The sequence below is a fragment of the Nerophis ophidion genome, linkage group LG07, assembly GCF_033978795.1.
Source record: "Nerophis ophidion isolate RoL-2023_Sa linkage group LG07, RoL_Noph_v1.0, whole genome shotgun sequence".
In the NCBI taxonomy this organism is placed as follows: domain Eukaryota; kingdom Metazoa; phylum Chordata; class Actinopteri; order Syngnathiformes; family Syngnathidae; genus Nerophis; species Nerophis ophidion.
The window spans coordinates 42,507,412-42,524,846 of record NC_084617.1 but is presented as its reverse complement, the minus strand read 5'-3'; the positions used below and the strand labels follow the sequence as shown (position 1 = coordinate 42,524,846).

At 38.4% G+C, this 17,435-nt stretch overlaps 1 protein-coding gene across 2 annotated transcripts in view; it reads left to right on the top strand.

Moving 5' to 3' along the window:
- The window catches only part of itga2.2 (integrin, alpha 2 (CD49B, alpha 2 subunit of VLA-2 receptor), tandem duplicate 2), a 133,175-nt gene that overhangs the window by 52,490 nt on the left and 63,250 nt on the right, over window positions 1–17,435 (top strand). For both annotated transcript variants that reach the window (XM_061906188.1, XM_061906189.1), the window contains exons 11-18: window positions 2,733–2,871; window positions 2,937–3,082; window positions 3,155–3,298; window positions 5,257–5,460; window positions 10,128–10,258; window positions 10,337–10,500; window positions 12,121–12,272; window positions 14,152–14,262. In XM_061906188.1, the coding sequence (XP_061762172.1) occupies window positions 2,733–2,871; window positions 2,937–3,082; window positions 3,155–3,298; window positions 5,257–5,460; window positions 10,128–10,258; window positions 10,337–10,500; window positions 12,121–12,272; window positions 14,152–14,262 (1,191 nt within the window). The remainder of the gene's footprint in view (window positions 1–2,732; window positions 2,872–2,936; window positions 3,083–3,154; window positions 3,299–5,256; window positions 5,461–10,127; window positions 10,259–10,336; window positions 10,501–12,120; window positions 12,273–14,151; window positions 14,263–17,435) is intronic.

Here is a 17,435-nt window from a genome sequence, read left to right as displayed (position 1 = left end):
CAATTGATTTAAGACATGGACTGTTAAAACTATATTTAAAATACATTTCATTTGTCAATGATTTATTCATTTTAATTCATTTTGATTTTATTCTGGTACATTTGTTATTGAAATATTCTAATCTTGATTAATTGCATTTTGCCTGTAGTTACCTCGTAAATAATTGATTAATTGCAGACTGATAGACAGTTTTAGAATTGCACCTTAGACCGATCATTTTCAAGACAATTTATTTGCCTTATGCAAATGTTTGTTTATTTTTTAAACAGCAAAACACAAAATGGAGTCTTGACACTTACTGTGCACTTTTTTTTAAACATTCCAGCTCTCCCCCGCGTCAAAGGGGTTGTGATCTTAGGGCGCTTAAATTGAGTCTGTATGGACTATTTGGTTGTTGAATCTTCATTTTCTTACACTTGCAATCATTTTAGTTTGTCCTATGGGTGTTTCCGTTGACAGGAAGTAGTCTTTGCCATTAAGTTGAATGCGCCCGTCCTGTGATTTGTTGAGTCCTAAAAAGTGTTACAGTAATTCTGTAAGTATTGTCCATATTACACACTAGCTGTTTGATTACAACTTGCATCGTAGTTGTAGTTTTCAATACACAATTTGTAAGTGTTGAAATCGCCATGTAAAATCGATAATCGCTCACTAGTAGCATGTATATGGCGATTCCAATATAAGTTGATTTAGCGCATTTGTGTTATAATGGAATGTTATTTTGTATCCATTGTAAGTTATATTGACACTATTTATGTACAGTATGTTCACTTTACAATGTTTTGAAGGTAAAATTCTCTTAAAAACCTGTTATCTGTTTGCTTAGCTAGCAAGAAGAGACGTTAGCGGGAGGTGGGGGGCCCCATGATTCACACCCCTAATTAATAAGCCCAACAACAAAAAATTAGATATTCTAGGATACTTTACAACAGTGCTTCTTAATTATTTTTTGTTACGCAGGAAGACAAAAACATTTTGCGTTTGCCCCACTCTCCACTGCAACTATATAAAGCATAATTTTTCTATAGAATTGTAGTAAGTACACCTCTGCGTAACATTCTATCACCACCATGACAATAATAAATACAGTAGTGTAGTAGACATAAGTATTCATTAAGTACCACCATAATGACAACATTAAAATACAGTAGTGTAGTAGACCTAAGTATTCATTAAGTACCACCATAATGACAACATTTTAACCTGTTTTGAAAGATAATCATTACACTAAATAATACATTGCGAGAATTGGTTTCAACCAAGAATTGTTTAGAATCGAGAATTGATTCGGAAACAAATCGTCACCCCAGACATCGGAATCCGATCGAATCGGTGAGGGCCCCATGATTCCTACCCCTAATTAATATACCCAACAAGGCATATTTATATATTCTAGTACACTTTACAACAGTGCTTCTCAAATATTTTCTATTACGCCCCCCCCAACCCTCCAGGGAGACGAAAATATTTCACGTCACCCCACTCTCCCCTGCAACTATAAAAAGCATTATTTGCATACTTTCCAACCCTCCCAGATTTTCCGGGAGACTCCTGAAATTTAGCGCCTGTCCCGAAAACCTCCTGGGACCAATTTTCTCCCCAAAATCTCTCGAAATTCAGGTGGGGTTGGAGGCCACGCCCCCTCCAGCTCCATGCAGACCTGACGTTAGCGGGAGCAGAACAGACTTTCTTGTATCCAGCGGTGGGTAGAATGATTGCCAAGTGCCGAGGTGAAAATAGTCAGCAAGCGGGCGTGATGTCAGGCGCAACCCAGGTACCATAGCATGACACTGTTGGTGTCATGCTACGGTACCGAGCGGGTTCCCAGGACCACCAAACTTGAGCAGTTTGACTTTGTTTATTTTTCAATAAAACCTCAGTCCAGGTCGCTCTTCCGCTCCTCCTCTCCGCTCGCTCGCCGCCATCTTGGGCAGGGCTACAGATAGCGAGCCCTGCCTGTCTGTCGGACCGTCGGCTTCACAGGTATAGTAATAAAACATAGCTGCTTACTGTTCTCTTTAGCATACCGGTATTCAATAGCTTGGACCTTAAATCCTACTGAATAGCTCTTAATCTTCTTCCCTTTATGCGATTTCAAATTATTGAAATCAGCCTCCTCCATTTTGAAAATGATGACAGGGGAAGTGTCACTCGTGACGTCACACATTGACCCGGCGGTAACACTAAGCATGCGCTAATTATTTTGCGAAGCGAGTTTGTGAATCGGTAAATCGGCGGGACTCGATCGGTGCCAAAAATATACCAAATTCGGTCCCTATTCCTACTTGTATTAGAGTTCTTATTTCAGACGTTTTAGATGCAGGGTGTTTTTTCTGCTGGTATGGGACCAATATCAATTTGGGATCACCACCCCCAAGTGTTATCTTAGATGTATTGTGTTCCATCTTGTCCTACGCCTCAACTCTCCACGCTGACATGAACTGTCACCTCAAGAGAACTCCTCATGAAAAGTAGTGAGCGTTTCCTTTCTCGCGTGAACTTTGATTACCGCAAATTATACATTTTACAATAATTTTTAGGCAAATTTTATTTGGCAGGAAATAACAACTCTATTGCAATAATATTATTTGACAACCGTGACTCGAGAGTGTCTCTACTGGCTGCAGCCAAGTAGCGCACCCTTCATTGCAAGACACCAACAATCAACACAATTCTGAGTTGAACTTTCGGCTCTTTGATTGTTATGCCACAAATTCCATGGACTGTTGAAGGACGTGATGATGCTGGGAGCGGTGGGGGCCTATGGCTGGACCGGGACAGTTGTCCACCAAACGGGCTCCAGAGTGGACGTTCTTCCTGCCACAGCCTTCGAGAGAACACTTCAAGACAGAAACAGCAGTTCACTCCTGGGTACAAAAGTTTGCATTGTTATGGTGCGACATAAATATGGTACAGTACGTACAATTCCTCTGCAGGTTACTCCGTCAGCACACTGAGTGATGGCGCCGCTGATTATTTTGTCGCTGGTGCGCCACGCTCCAACCACTCTGGACAAGTGATCGTCTACACTTTCAACGCGCAGAATCAGTTCATGATCATCGATTCGGAGCGAGGAAAGCAGGTACAGGGCCTCCCTAATCAAAATGTCTTAAGTCCAAGCGCCGTGAGCTCAGTTCGGTCTTGGCGCTTCCAGGTTGGATCTTACTTTGGCAGCGTCCTGTGTTCCGTGGACGTGGACAAAGACGGGGTGACGGACCTCCTTCTCGTTGGAGCGCCCATGTTGATGAGCGAGCTGAAGAGAGAGCAGGGCCGTGTTTACCTCTTCTCCGTCACCAAGGTAACTGCCAGCTATTTTTTCATTTTTCTGCCACCTAGGGGTTGTGATCAATATACTTTTATATACTTTGATCATTTTTAAAGTACTTTTACAATCATTAGACCCGAGGTCTTCAATGTTTTGTAGGCCCAAGACCCTCAAACTGGTGGAGTAGGCACTCGCCGACTCATATCTTGTATACAATGCAGTTTTAAACTGCTCTTAAAGGTCGCTTGTTGTTGTCCAATACTAAGATATTCAAATAATAAACGGGTTTATTTATTAATTTTCAGCATGCAATATCTATTCTTTTTATTATTATCACTATTTGATTATTTTTATATTGTATTTATTTTATGTGCGCATTTAAATGTTTGGAACAATTGTATGAGGAATATATGATAAATTAAGTATAAAAAAAAAGTCTCCACAGACCCCATGTTGACGATCTCTGCGTTGGACAAATGGTCAGTGGCTCATGGACAAGTTGCTAAGTCCTTCCTGTGCCCCTGAAACAGTGTTTCTCAATTATTTTTTGTCATGCCCCCCCTTGGAGACATACATTTTTTCAACCCCCCCCCACTCTGGCAATAAGGTAAAGATGACAACCTCATGGCTGGAACACCATAATGTGTTCTCTTATTGTGAAAATTTGTTGGCAAAGCATGCTTTGAAATATCGACATTCCAACATTAGTGATAACAATAATTTTATTATTATCACTATTTATTTATTTTTATTTCATCCATCCATCCATCTATTTTCTACAGTTTGTCCGGTTCGGAGTCGCGGGGGGTCGCTGGAGCCTATCTCAGTTGCATTTAGGCGGAAGGCGGCGTACACCCTGGACAAGTCGCCGCCTCAGTATTTTTATTTAATTTTATTTTAATTTTTTTCTTTCATTTTGTGTGCATTTAAATACATGTAATTTTGTGGAAAAATTGAATGCGGAAATATTGACGAAAATATATTTTTTAAAGTTGCTGGCCCCAGCACTTTTGTATTAACTTTTTAACATTTTAACCAAATCACCATAAATGATTCCCGGGCGCGGCACCGCTGCTGCCCACTGCTCCCCTCACTTCCCAGGGGGTGATCAAGGGGATGGGTCAAATGCAGAGGACAGAGTTCACCACACCTAGTGTGTGTGTGACAATCATTGGTACTTTAACTTTAATGCAATATTCATTTATTTTCATTATCATCACTATTTATTGATATATATTTTTTTTAATTTTGTGTGCATTTAAATACTTTTTTTTAAAACACTTATTTATAAATGTTTTGAAACATTTTAAACATGCAATATTTATTTATTTACATTATAATCACTATTTATTTATTTTAATTTTATTAATTTTTATTTTGTGTGCATTTGAAGACATTTATTTTGTAGAAAAATATTTTTCTAAACGCACTTTTTTATAAATATTTTTTTTAAACATTTTAACCATGCAATATTTATTCATTTTCGTTAATATCACTATTTATTGATTTTATTTGAATATGTATTTATTTTTATATTAATATTTATTTTTTATTTGAATATTTATTTATTCACTATTTTTTATATTCAATTTTGTGTGCATTTAAAGGCGTGTCATTTTGGGGAAAAATTGACACCCTAAAGTCACAGTGACTATTTTGTTGAGCTGCGTGAGAAAGTTCAAATCAGCCCGATTTACGCGGTCAAACGGGCTTTCTCACCAGCACCACCATGTGGTGTATTTGTCGGAAAAATATTAGCAACACAGTAGGTTTGATAGGTTTTGATAACATTGTTGCAGCTTTCTGCTACGATGATGCCCTAGTAATTTGGATTTTTTTTGTTAACTCCAATCTTTTTATGTGTAAAAAGGGATATGTAATTAACTGGGGTACAAAATATACATTCATATGTCTCCTGTTCTAAGGAGTAGTTACTCCTACTCCTTAGAACGACATGTAATCTTCCTTTGCTTCTGCGTTACGATCTCAAGGGTATCCTGAATGAGCAAGGGTTCCTTAAAGGCCCGCCTCCCACTGAGAACGCACGCTTCGGAATGGCCATGTCTGCCGTTCCCGACCTGGACATGGACGGTTACAATGACGTAGTTGTCGGAGCACCCCTCGAGGACAAAGGAAGAGGTGTCATCTACGTCTACAATGGCAGGAAGAAGACGTTGGACAAGCAATTTTCTCAGGTATGTATTGACCTCGGGGCCCAACTTGTCCACTACAGAGGGCCCACTCATATATTAACACTGAATTAGTCATTTTATTCTTAATTTTGATCATATTTAATAATTATATCTGACCTACTTACAGTTTAACACAAGGAAATTGTCAAATGATATGAAAGCATCCATCCATCCATTTTCTACCACTTAATATGAAAGCATGAGTTAATCAAAAAGATTGTTATCAAGGCTTAGGTCATGCTGATTACAAAAATAAATAGTGATAAAATATTCTGCAAAAGAAGGGACTCATAAAAACTGATGAAAAATGTATATAAGATTACGTAGTGATAAGATAGATACATTCTTACTAAATGAATACTAAAATAACAATATACCGTATTTTGTTGAATTGCCACCGGGGCGCTAATTAATTTAAAACCTCTTCTCACTGCTGCGCTTACCAAAGGCATGCGGTAAAAGTAAGCATGTGCTAATTATTTTAAAACCTCTTCTCACTCCGGCACTTACCAAAGGCATGCAGTAAAAATGTGAGTGTGATGTAAGGATACCATCATGAAACGCACATTTAATAAAAAAACTTTATTATCATTATTATTTTCAGCACCGAAGGCTTGGAATAACCTACAATCGAATATTCAACTTAAAACCCTTGTTACATTAAATGAGTTTAAAGCTTCTGTGAAAGGATTGCAGTCTACCTTGTCTGTATGCACATGTGTCATATGAGCAAGTTTTAATGTTGTAAATGTGATGTTTTATGTGTTGTTTACTGTTTTTAATGTAACCTTGCTGCTGCCCTCGTTGCCAGGTGTCCCTTGGAAAAGAGATATTTTACCTTGTTAAATAAATCCTAAATAAAAAATAAATTAAAAATGATCTTACCTTTACTTATAAATGAAATCCATGCCAGCTCCTTCTGATCAAAATCATCGATAACTTTTTTATAGAAGTGTTCCTTATCTTTCTTCAGTTTTAAAAGTCTCTCTGTCTCGATGGAGATCTTCCTTTATTACCTCCTGGCATGATTGAAAGTCAAATTTAGAAAAACTGCTATCAGACCGCTGCTATTAGTTAGCTCGGGTGCGGGCGACGACAGAATTATCCTCGGACAACAACCCCTCCCGTTCAGCACCGTGAGTGATCTCTTTATCCCACTGCTGCCAACATGAATGTCATTGTATAAATAATACACTGGATATTTAGGACTGGAACATGCTTTATTTCAGTCCGGTTGTTTACATAGCCAGCAAAGGTCCGTCGTGCATATCCGTCCCAGCACAATCCTGTCACTCATTTCACTTCTTCTGCAGCTGAATAGTCGCAAGAAGGATCACTAGCGCCCTCTACCACCAGGAGGCAGGACTCATTTAATGACTCATATTTAACAGACGCAGCTACGGTATTGTGAGGGTCTCAAGCTGTTGTCTTGCGGGTTCCCAGGACCACCAAGGAAGGACATTGCTTGAGCAGTTTGACTTTGTTTATTTTTCAATAAAACCTCAGTCCAGGTCGCTCTTCCGCTCATCCTCTCCGCTCGCTCGCCGCCATCTTGGGCAGGGCTACAGATAGTGAGCCCTGCCTGTCTGTTGGACCGTCGGCTTCACAGGTATAGTAATAAAACATAGTTGCTTACTGTTCTTTTTAGCATACCGGTATTCAATAGCTTGGACCTTAAATCCTACTGAATAGCTCTTAATCTTCTTCCCTTTATGCGATTTCAAATTATTGAAATCAGCCTCCTCCATTTTGAAAATGATGACAGGGGAAGTGTCATTCGTGACGTCACAAATTGACCCGGCGGTAACACTAAGCATGCGCTAATTATTTTGCGAAGCGAGTTTGACCCGGCAGTAATTCAAGGCAGGCGCATACTATATGCCCGGCGGCAATTCAAGGGAATACGGTATATGTTTTGTAAAAACTAAAGTGCAACAAAAAATTCAGCGTTTCCATCCATCTATCCATCTTCTTCCGCTTAGCCAAAGTCGGGTCGCGGGGGCAGCAGCCTAGGCAAGGAAGCGCAGACTTCCCTCTCCCCAGCCACTTCCTCCAGCTCTTCCTGGGGCATCCGGAGGCATTCCCAGGCCAGCCGGGAGACATAGTCTTCCCAACGTGTCCTGGGTCTACCCATGGCCTCCTACTGGTCGGACGTGCCCTAAACTCCTCCTTAGGGAGGCGTTCGGGTTGCATCCTGAATCACCTCATCTGGCACCTCTCGATGTGGAGGAGCAGCGGCTTTACTTTGCGCTCCTCCCGGATGGCAGAGCTTCTCACCCTATCTCTAAGGGAGAGCCCCGCCACCTGGCGGAGGAAACTCATTTTGGCCGGTTGTACCTGTGATCTTCTCCTTTCCGTCATAACTCAAAGCTCATGACCATAGGTGAGGATGTGAACGTAGATCGACCGGTAAATTGAGAGCTTTGCCTTCCGGCTCAGCTCCTTCTTCACCACAACGGATCGATACAGCGTCCGCATTACTGAAGACGCCGCACCGATACACCTGACGACCTCACGATCCACTCTTCCCTCACTCGTGAACAAGACTCTGAGGTACTTGAACTCCTCCACTCCAACAACTCCTCCAGCTTTTCCACTTAAGTTAGAATTTTTGCGCTTAAGAAACTTTTCTATGACTTAAGCTCCAGACTTCTTCTTTTTATCATTACTGGCACAAGTGGTGGAAAAGTCTATTACAACTGAGTATGGACCACAGCTGAGAAACAAATATTTTCGGGCAGGTCTCTAGGGGGTGCACACAACCAAAAATGGTTGCTTTAAATTGCTTTAGAAGACAACTGACACTGTAGAGAAGAGCCAGCGTTGAGTAACCCATAGTACATCTAGTATTGCTCTAATGCCTTTTTTGTGTGTGACAATAGACGATGCAACAATTCGCTTTGATGTTAGCGTTCCATGTTGTTAGCATTGCGTGTCCCATGTTGTCATGCCACATCACTCACTTCAAAGGTTCACCTTGTGTCAGTCTCGCGTCTCGTCTTTTGTCATCGCTCTTGTCAAAGTCCCACCAATGTGGAGACGTGATATTGACGAGGCAGGAGTTGAAAATAAAGTGCATCAGAAAGTTGCTTAGCTAAAAGTTGGTCAACTTGATTTTTTGCGGTCAAGATGGCGCCCAGATTAGCCGCTGTGTTGTTGTTAGCATTGTTCACCCTTATGTTTAAATGAAGGTCCTGCTTGGTGAATAAATATCTTTATCGACTGCCATAACATACAAATACAAAATAAGACTATCGCACTGTAATATATATAATACATGAATAAAACTAATTCAACAATTAATTTAGGCCAAAAAATGCTTTGGTGTTTTAAAAATTAAAAAAAATATCTGCGCTGTTTTGAAGCTCCAATATTTGAAGCACTATATGACAAGGACAATAGCACACTAGTTTTTTTCCTTTTTTTTTTTTTTACCCAATGGCTAACTTCCTCTTACACTTGTGTGATTGCCAACAATGTAACAATGTTAAAATTTTTGCTTAAAAGGTTTTCTGTAGTGTAGATGGTTAATTGGTTCTTGAACAGGTTTCGTAAATCAAAAAGTTCTTAGAGTGAAGCAAATTTCCCTATAAAAAACAAAGTAAATATAAATAAGTTCCTGCCTCAACAAAAGTCCACATTTTAGTGAATATTTTAAGACAATATAAAGAACTATACAGTGCTGTTTATCTAACAAACATAACAAGGATATGATGGATCTTTTTATTAACAAGCTGAAGTGTTCTGCAGGCACTGTAATGCCAACATGCGCACACATCACACAGAAGTCCTTGTGGTGCCCTCGCAAACGATCAGAAATCACCAAAAGAGGTAGTCTTCTTCACTGCTGTGAAATAATTTAGCTTTGGCATCTTTTTCCAGAAAAGTCTGGTCTCATCACAATAAAAAACTTGGTGTGTACGAAGCCAGTGTTCTGAGAAAATGTGCTAACAGTAAAAATTCGCTCTCTGATGCTCTTGAGCATGCGCATGCAAGGCTAGAGGTTTCCTCGAATAAAATAACCAAAGCAATGAAGGTAAAAAATAACATTGATATATTGTGGTTATTATTAGCAATATTTTACATACCAGGAAACAAACCAAAACAAAACATTGAGCTAAAACCTTTTCTCATAATGTTTCGAAGGCCAAATTGAAGAGGCTGGTGTGCCGCACTTGGCCCGTAGGCTGTATTTTGGACACCCCTGGTCTATACTGTTTGGTGACATATTGAACGTTAATAAGTATTTTGACAAACTCGTATACAAGCAATAATACAACATACAAAATCACTTTATCTAGAACCTATTTTGGACATTTTCTGAAAATTTCATCCAACTGGTTGCGTTTTTTTATGAAGCAGCACATTTTTCCAGAACAGCTCCCTCAATCTCTTCAATGGGAGCAAGCACAACATGGCTGCCAGCAAAATGAACAATTGAAACGTCCGTACACGGAGAAATTGTTCACAGACCGAGGCATATTTGGCGAAATCTAAAAGTTTGTAAATCAAAAAAATTGTGAATGGAGGGGTTCCTGAATCGAGGTTCCAGTGTACTTAAAATAAAAAAAAGTTTTGAACCTGAAATTAATGATAGAAAAAAAAAAAAAACATCTTCCAATCCTAAATGTCTACTATTGTTGATTACTGGTTGTTTCGTCTTTTCCCAGAGAATATACGGCTCGAAAATGGATCCTCAAGTGAAACTTTTTGGGCGGTCCCTGGATAGCTACAAAGACCTGAATGACGACACACTCCCTGACATCTCAGTGGGTGCGTACGGTAAAGTTGTACAACTCTGGTGAGTTCATTGCTTGCATGGATCGATTCAAGAATTCCCCACTTGGTATCGAGCGCACGGTTTTAAAATGTCTTCCAGGTCCCGAGGTGTGGCTTCAGTCTCAGCGGATGCTTCTTTTCTACCGGAGAAAATCAACATCCTCAACAAACCTTGCGATGTCGGTGGACGCAAGATGTCATGTTTCAATGCCAACCTATGTTTCGGCGCAACATTCCGGCCCAGGAAACCTGTTGGACCCATTGGTATCAGCTTTGATCTAAAATCACTTTCATCCTCTGCGGTGTCCTGTAGGGATGGGTACTGAATTCAGTTCTTTTACATGCACTGATTGACATGAATCAAACGGTGTCATATTTGAATACCTTTGTTGCACGAGACAACAAGCAGATATACACTCAGAGTAGACTCAACCGTACTGCCTTGAGGTAATGTTACCATTTTCCATACCAACAAGCTAAAAGAAGACGCTCACAATTCGGGATGAGTACTGAACCTGGCACTTTTACGGCACTAACTCAATCCTGCCGGTTCATTGAATCCACGTAAAATCCAATGGTGCCACGTCATAGTACTCCAGCTGCGCCTGACGTCACTTGGCAATCACTCCAGCAGCACTGAGAGCTGACTCAGCCAAACAACCTCTAGTTAATGTTGCAATTTTTAATTGACTCAAAACACCCTCCAACGTAAGTTAAGTAAGGCTCCATTTTTCCAAAAATGCTCTGGCTTGATGCTAATACACAGTAGCTTTGCTATCGACATGCTACTGATGTAGCATTAGCAATTTCAACACCTCCAAATTTGTTAATGAAAACAACAATGAAGATGCACGTTACAATCAAGGAGCTGTTGTGTGAATTTACTTACAGTATTTACAGTATATACACTTTTTGGGAGCAATAAAATATTAGACAACAAAGACTGTACTGACTCACCTACACACCATTAACTATACATTACTATCATCTAACATCTTGAACTTGCAACTGTAATCGAGACTCAGAAATGTTTCAACAAAACAACTGTAGAGCAGTCATCATAATCAGATAGTTTTTAAATGTTGCAATGAAAAATATTTTTTTCAATATCAAAAACATCCATCCATCAATTTTCTACCGCTTGTGCCTTTTGGGGTCGCGGGGGGTGCTGGAGCCTATAGCAGTTGCATTCGGGCTGAAGGCGGCGTCCACCCTGGACAAGTTGCCATCTCATCGCAGGGCCAACACAGATAGACAGACAACATTCACACTCACATTCACACACTAGGGCCAATTTAGTGTTGCCAAACAACCTTTCCCCAGGTGCATGTATTTGGGGGTGGGAAGAAGTCGGAGTACCCAGTGGGAACCCACGCAGTCATGGGGAGAACATGCAAACTCCACATAGAAAGATCCAGAGCCCGGGATTGAACTCAGGACTACTCAGGAACTATGTTTTGTGAGGCACATGCACTAACCACTGTAACACCGTGCTTCCCCCAATATCAAAAACAATTCATATTTATTAACACATAAAAGTACTACGAATTGTTACTATTGGGTACTGGTATATATTCCCAGGTACCTGTAATCGGTACCCTATCATTTTAAATATAAAAAGTAACCATCCCTACTCACGAGTACAGTAAAGCTGCATTTTTCAAAATGCATATGCTCGATGCCATTGCCACTGAGATGTTATTATTAGAAGGGACTGCTTGTATCGGAGTTCTCATATCGATGGTTTCGATGCAGGCCGATTTAATCCGACACCTTTATTTCTGGATGTTGCACCGATATCAATATGGTATGGGGACACCCCTAATCAAATGTGTACTGTTATTATCTCTGATTGATTGTGTTCTGTTTTCTCTCTCTTGAAAGAAATCGCCTACGACTTGACTCTGGATGCTGATCTGCAGGCTTCACGCGTTACCTCAAGAGGGCTCTTCATGGATAACAACGAGCGTTTGGTTTCGGGGAAGGCGAAGATCTCATCTACACCTCTGTGTCAAGACTATCAAGTCTATGTGCAGGTGATGGCTGCAAGTCCAAATTCTTCAGTTAAACCTTTCCAGTTTGATGGTTTTCCAGTGCAACTGTTCGGCGAGGGCGAAGAGGAGGTAGAACTTTATTTGACATGTTTGTTCTGGCTGCTCAGTACAACATGACTGTGTTGGCAAAATTAATGAAAACAGTTTAGAGTAAAACAAGAGGACCACAAAGTCTGATTCTTATGGTTCATCAGGTAAAGGTTAAGACATTTTATTGTTACTTGTTAATGGGACTGTTTGCAGCAGATAGCTGACTGCCTTTAAGTGTTTGGACCCGCCCTCTTCCTGGTTTGACCATGTACTGTAAGCTACACCTCACTATGGTACAATGAGCTAAAAGATAACCTTATGTTTATGGATGTATCGTTCACATTTGAACCAAAATGATACTAATTCCTGGTATCTGTGAACGGTACCAATTTTCAGATAATAAAATGTAATTTCTTATTGCATCTTTTAAAAAGGAACTGATTATGATAACTGCTTTTATATATTTTTTAATATATATACCATTTCTGAGTCTCATTTTTAGTTGCAAAGCCAAGCTGTTAGATAACAAGAGTGTATAGTTTATGGTGTGTTGGGTCGTCAGTTCAGTTTTGCTGTGTAGTCTTTTGTTGCACCCTAATAAGTGTTAATATTGTAAGAATTGTACTTAACGCACCAACTATTTGATTGTAACATGCATCTTACCTTTAGTTTGGAGGCGTTGAAATCACCATGTAAAATCGTTAATGCTAATCAGTAGCCTGCCGATAGCAAAGCCAATGTATATTAGCATCAAACTTGCACATTTTTTTGTAAAAGTACATCCTCCCTTGTTTGTTTGTCTTTTTAAACTATTACTTTGCTGACATTACCTAGAGGTAGTTTGGCTGTGTTCGCTCCCAGTGCTGCTGCGAAAAGCCGACCGAGCCGGCGTAAGATGGCACCGTTAAGATTTTACATAATTGGGTGGAATTCGGTCTGTGGCAAAAAAATGTACCGGATTCAGTACCCATCCCTACCACCAATAACCTTTTTTTTTTTTTTTTACACCTTTTTCAGTTTTTTTTTATAGCGTACTTTTGAAACCAATTCATGAAATATTAATTGTTCTGTAATTTACTTTCTGTATGGCAAACAACAAATGTAATATTGATAACTACATATCTGACTGGGGATCAAATGGCTTTGAAGAGCAGCACTATCACCGTGTGCCACAGAGAACCGTGTCATTGACAAGAGAAATATTGAATTGTATTGGGGACGGCGTGGCGTGGTTGAGAGAGTGGCCGTGCCAGCGACCTTAGGGTTCCTGGTTCAATACCCACCTTCTACCAACCTCGTCACGTCCGTTGTGTCCTTGAGCAAGACCCTTAACCCTTGCTCCTGATGGGTCGTGGTTAGGGCCTTGCATGGCAGCTCCCGCCATCAGTGTGTGAATGTGGAAATAGTGTCAAAGTGCTTTGGGTACCTTGAAGGTAGAAAAGCGCTATACAAATATAACCCATTTACCATTTACATATTCTTCCCAGTAACGGAACCGAAAGGGGCTCGGGATATGTTTGCTGTAAGATTTGAGCATTTTACTTCTTCACACCAAACAAGGTGGCAGGGGCTATACGCACAGTTGGTAGGGGCCATATGGTCGGTGTATTGGGAGTAGCCCGCTGCAAACTGATGGATAATCAAAGTTACCTACAGCATTTCTTTCACAGTTATGCAAAGTTTTACGAGGATTTCAAAGCCTCCTCTGAAACTGATTAATTCTCTTTAACCATTTTCTATCAGAAATGATTGTGTTCTTTCACTGTGTTCATCTATAAGAGTGTTTGTTTAAAACAACAACAAAAAAAATTGTTGGTTTACGTTCCATCAGGACACACCAGACTTAGTCAATTCCATCAGTATGAAGGTGGAGATCCAGCAGCAGAATCCAGACGTCAACCCTGTCCTCGACATCCACTCGCCCACCGCCTGGGAGTTCTTTGTAAGTACTATTTTTTTTTTTGCTTTGCTTGAGTTAATAATTATTTTGCTGCTCCTTGTGCAAAATGACACAGTCTGATGATTGTGGTCTTCAAGAGCCTGAATGAGTCACGCATGAAGTTTTAACCACGTGACTACATTTGTTTACTACTTCCACAGCAGATATGATGACCCTGAGCTGTGGTAGGTGTTAAAATAACAAAAAACAAGTTCCCTCTACATTGAAGCTATTATCCTATTTTTTTTATTGCATATATATATATACATTTATATATATATATATATATATAAAACATATATATGATAATTGAAGCTATTATCATATATATTTTTTATTGTATACATATATATAATATATATATATATATATATATATACATAAAAAATATATATATTATTTTTGGTGGAAGATTTAGCAAATTTGTTAAATAAGTAATCAAAAAATGTATATTTAGTTTTTTTCTTACTGTACCGAAAATGAACCGAACCGTGACCTCTGAACCGAGGTACGTACCGAACCGAAATTTTTGTGTACCGTTACACCCTTAATATATCTATATATCTATAAAGAAGTGCCCTCTACATTGAAGCTATTATCATATATATTTTTTATTGTATACATATATATAATATATATATATATATATATACATAAAAAATATATATGATACATTGAAGCTATTATCATATATATTTTTTATTGTATACATATATATAATATATATATATATATATATACATAAAAAATATATATGATAATAGCTTCAATGTAGAGGGCACTTCTTTATAGATATATAGATATATTAGGGGTGTAACGGTACACAAAAATTTCGGTTCGGTACGTACCTCGGTTCAGAGGTCACGGTTCGGTTCATTTTCGGTACAGTAAGAAAAAAACTAAATATACATTTTTTGATTACTTATTTAACAAATTTGCTAAATCTTCCACCAAAAATAATTTTCTTAGAGGAATATTTGATGTGAAGTAATCGGAAACTTGGATAGGTCAATAATTCATAATAACATTGATTTTGATTCAATATTGTGTTTTAAACAATGACAGTTTGAAAGAAAAAAAAACAGCTTTGTTTTATTAGTAAACCTTGCAAGTTTTTCTAAATTACATTTAGCCTTTAAGATTTTTTATTTCACTTTTTTTTATGTTTTTGTTTATTTTAATAGTATTTTTAGAATGTGCCTGGGCCTTTAAAACATTAGCTGTGTGCCGCAAATGGCCTCCGGGGCACACTTTTGAAACCCTTGCTATAGATAATAAAAAATTAAATCTGATTAATCAAAGGATAAAAAGCAGAGCCTGGCGACGCATGCGCGTTTATCATAACTCTCTCGCTCTCTGTCTCTGCCCCGTCCTCACGAATGTTAACGCTGTGTGCACCACTTCCTTTTTTTTTTTAAACCCCTTCTTAACCCTGAAGGTACATTGAAAATACACACAACCATAACTTAAAATGCCGGACATTCGAGGCATTTAAGAAACTCCACCTGGACAGCTCCGCAAAGAGGACATATCCCGTGAAAAGAAGAGGTATGGTCAGTCTATCGTAGCCCAGTCGTTGCTAGCATGCCGTGTGTTGTTGTTTTTTTGATTGATTGAAACTTTTATTAGTAGATTGCACAGTACAGTACATATTCCGTTCAATTGACCACTAAATGGTAACACTCCAGTAAGTATTTAAACTTGTTTAAGTCCACGTAGATTAATTCATGGTCCCTCGGTGTGCATTGTTTACACAACGTGCGGTGCGCTATTTATATGTCCGTGTCGTTCGGTTCACCTACGAACCGAACCGAAACCCCCGTACCGAAACGGTTCAATACAAATACACGTACCGTTACACCCCTAATATATACATATATATATATATATGTATATATATATATATGTGTATATATATGTATATATTTGTATATGTACGTATGTATATGTGTACATATATATATATATATATATATATATATATATATATATATATATATATATATATATATATATATATATATATATACATATATATATATATAGATAGATACATATATATGTACATATATATGTATGTATACATATATAAGATATATATGATAATAGCTTCAATGTATGTATGTATATACATACATACATATATATATATATATGTATATATATATATATATATATATATACATATATATGTGTGTGTGTGCGTGTGTATACCATTACAATCAAAGAAAGAATATAGAATATATACACACACGTATGTACATATATATTTTCCTGAGGAACTCTCCTGAAGGAATCAATAAAGTACGATAAAGTCAATAAAGTATCTATGTACAAACCCCGTTTCCATATGAGTTGGGAAATTGTGTTAGATGTAAATATAAACGGAATACAATGATTTGCAAATCATTTTCAACCCATATTCAGTTGAATATGCTACAAAGACAACATATTTGATGTTCAAACTGATAAACATTTTTCTTTTTGCAAATAATCATTAACTTTAGAATTTGATGCTAATAACACGTGACAAAGAAGTTGGGAAAGGTGGCAATAAATACTGATAAAGTTGAGAAATTTCATCAAACACTTATTTGGAACATCTCACAGGTGTGCAGGCTAATTAGGAACAGGTGGGTGCCATGATTGGGTATTTAATTTTCCTGAAGGAACTCTCCTGAAGGAATCAATAAAGTACTATTTATCTATCTATCTATCTATCTATCTATCTATCTATCTATCTATCTATCTATCTATCTATCTATCTAAAAGCAGCTTCCATGAAATGCTAAGTAATTCACAAACAAGGATGGGGCGAGAGTCACCAATTTGTAAGCAAATTGTCGAACAGTTTTAAAACAACATTTCTCAAAGAGCTATTGCAAGGAATTTAGGGATTTTACCATTTACGGTCCGTAAAATCATCAAAAGGTTCAGAGAATCTAGAGAAATCACTGGATGTAAGCGATGATATTACAGACCTTTGATTCCTCAAAAACCAACATCAGTGTGTGAAGGATATCACCACATGGGCTCCGGAACACTTCATAAAACCACTGTCAGTAACTACAGTTGGTCGCTACATTTGTAAATGCAAGTTAAAACTCTGCTATGCAAAGCAAAACCCATTTATCAACAACACCAAGGAACGCCGCTGGCTTCGCTGGGCCCAAGCT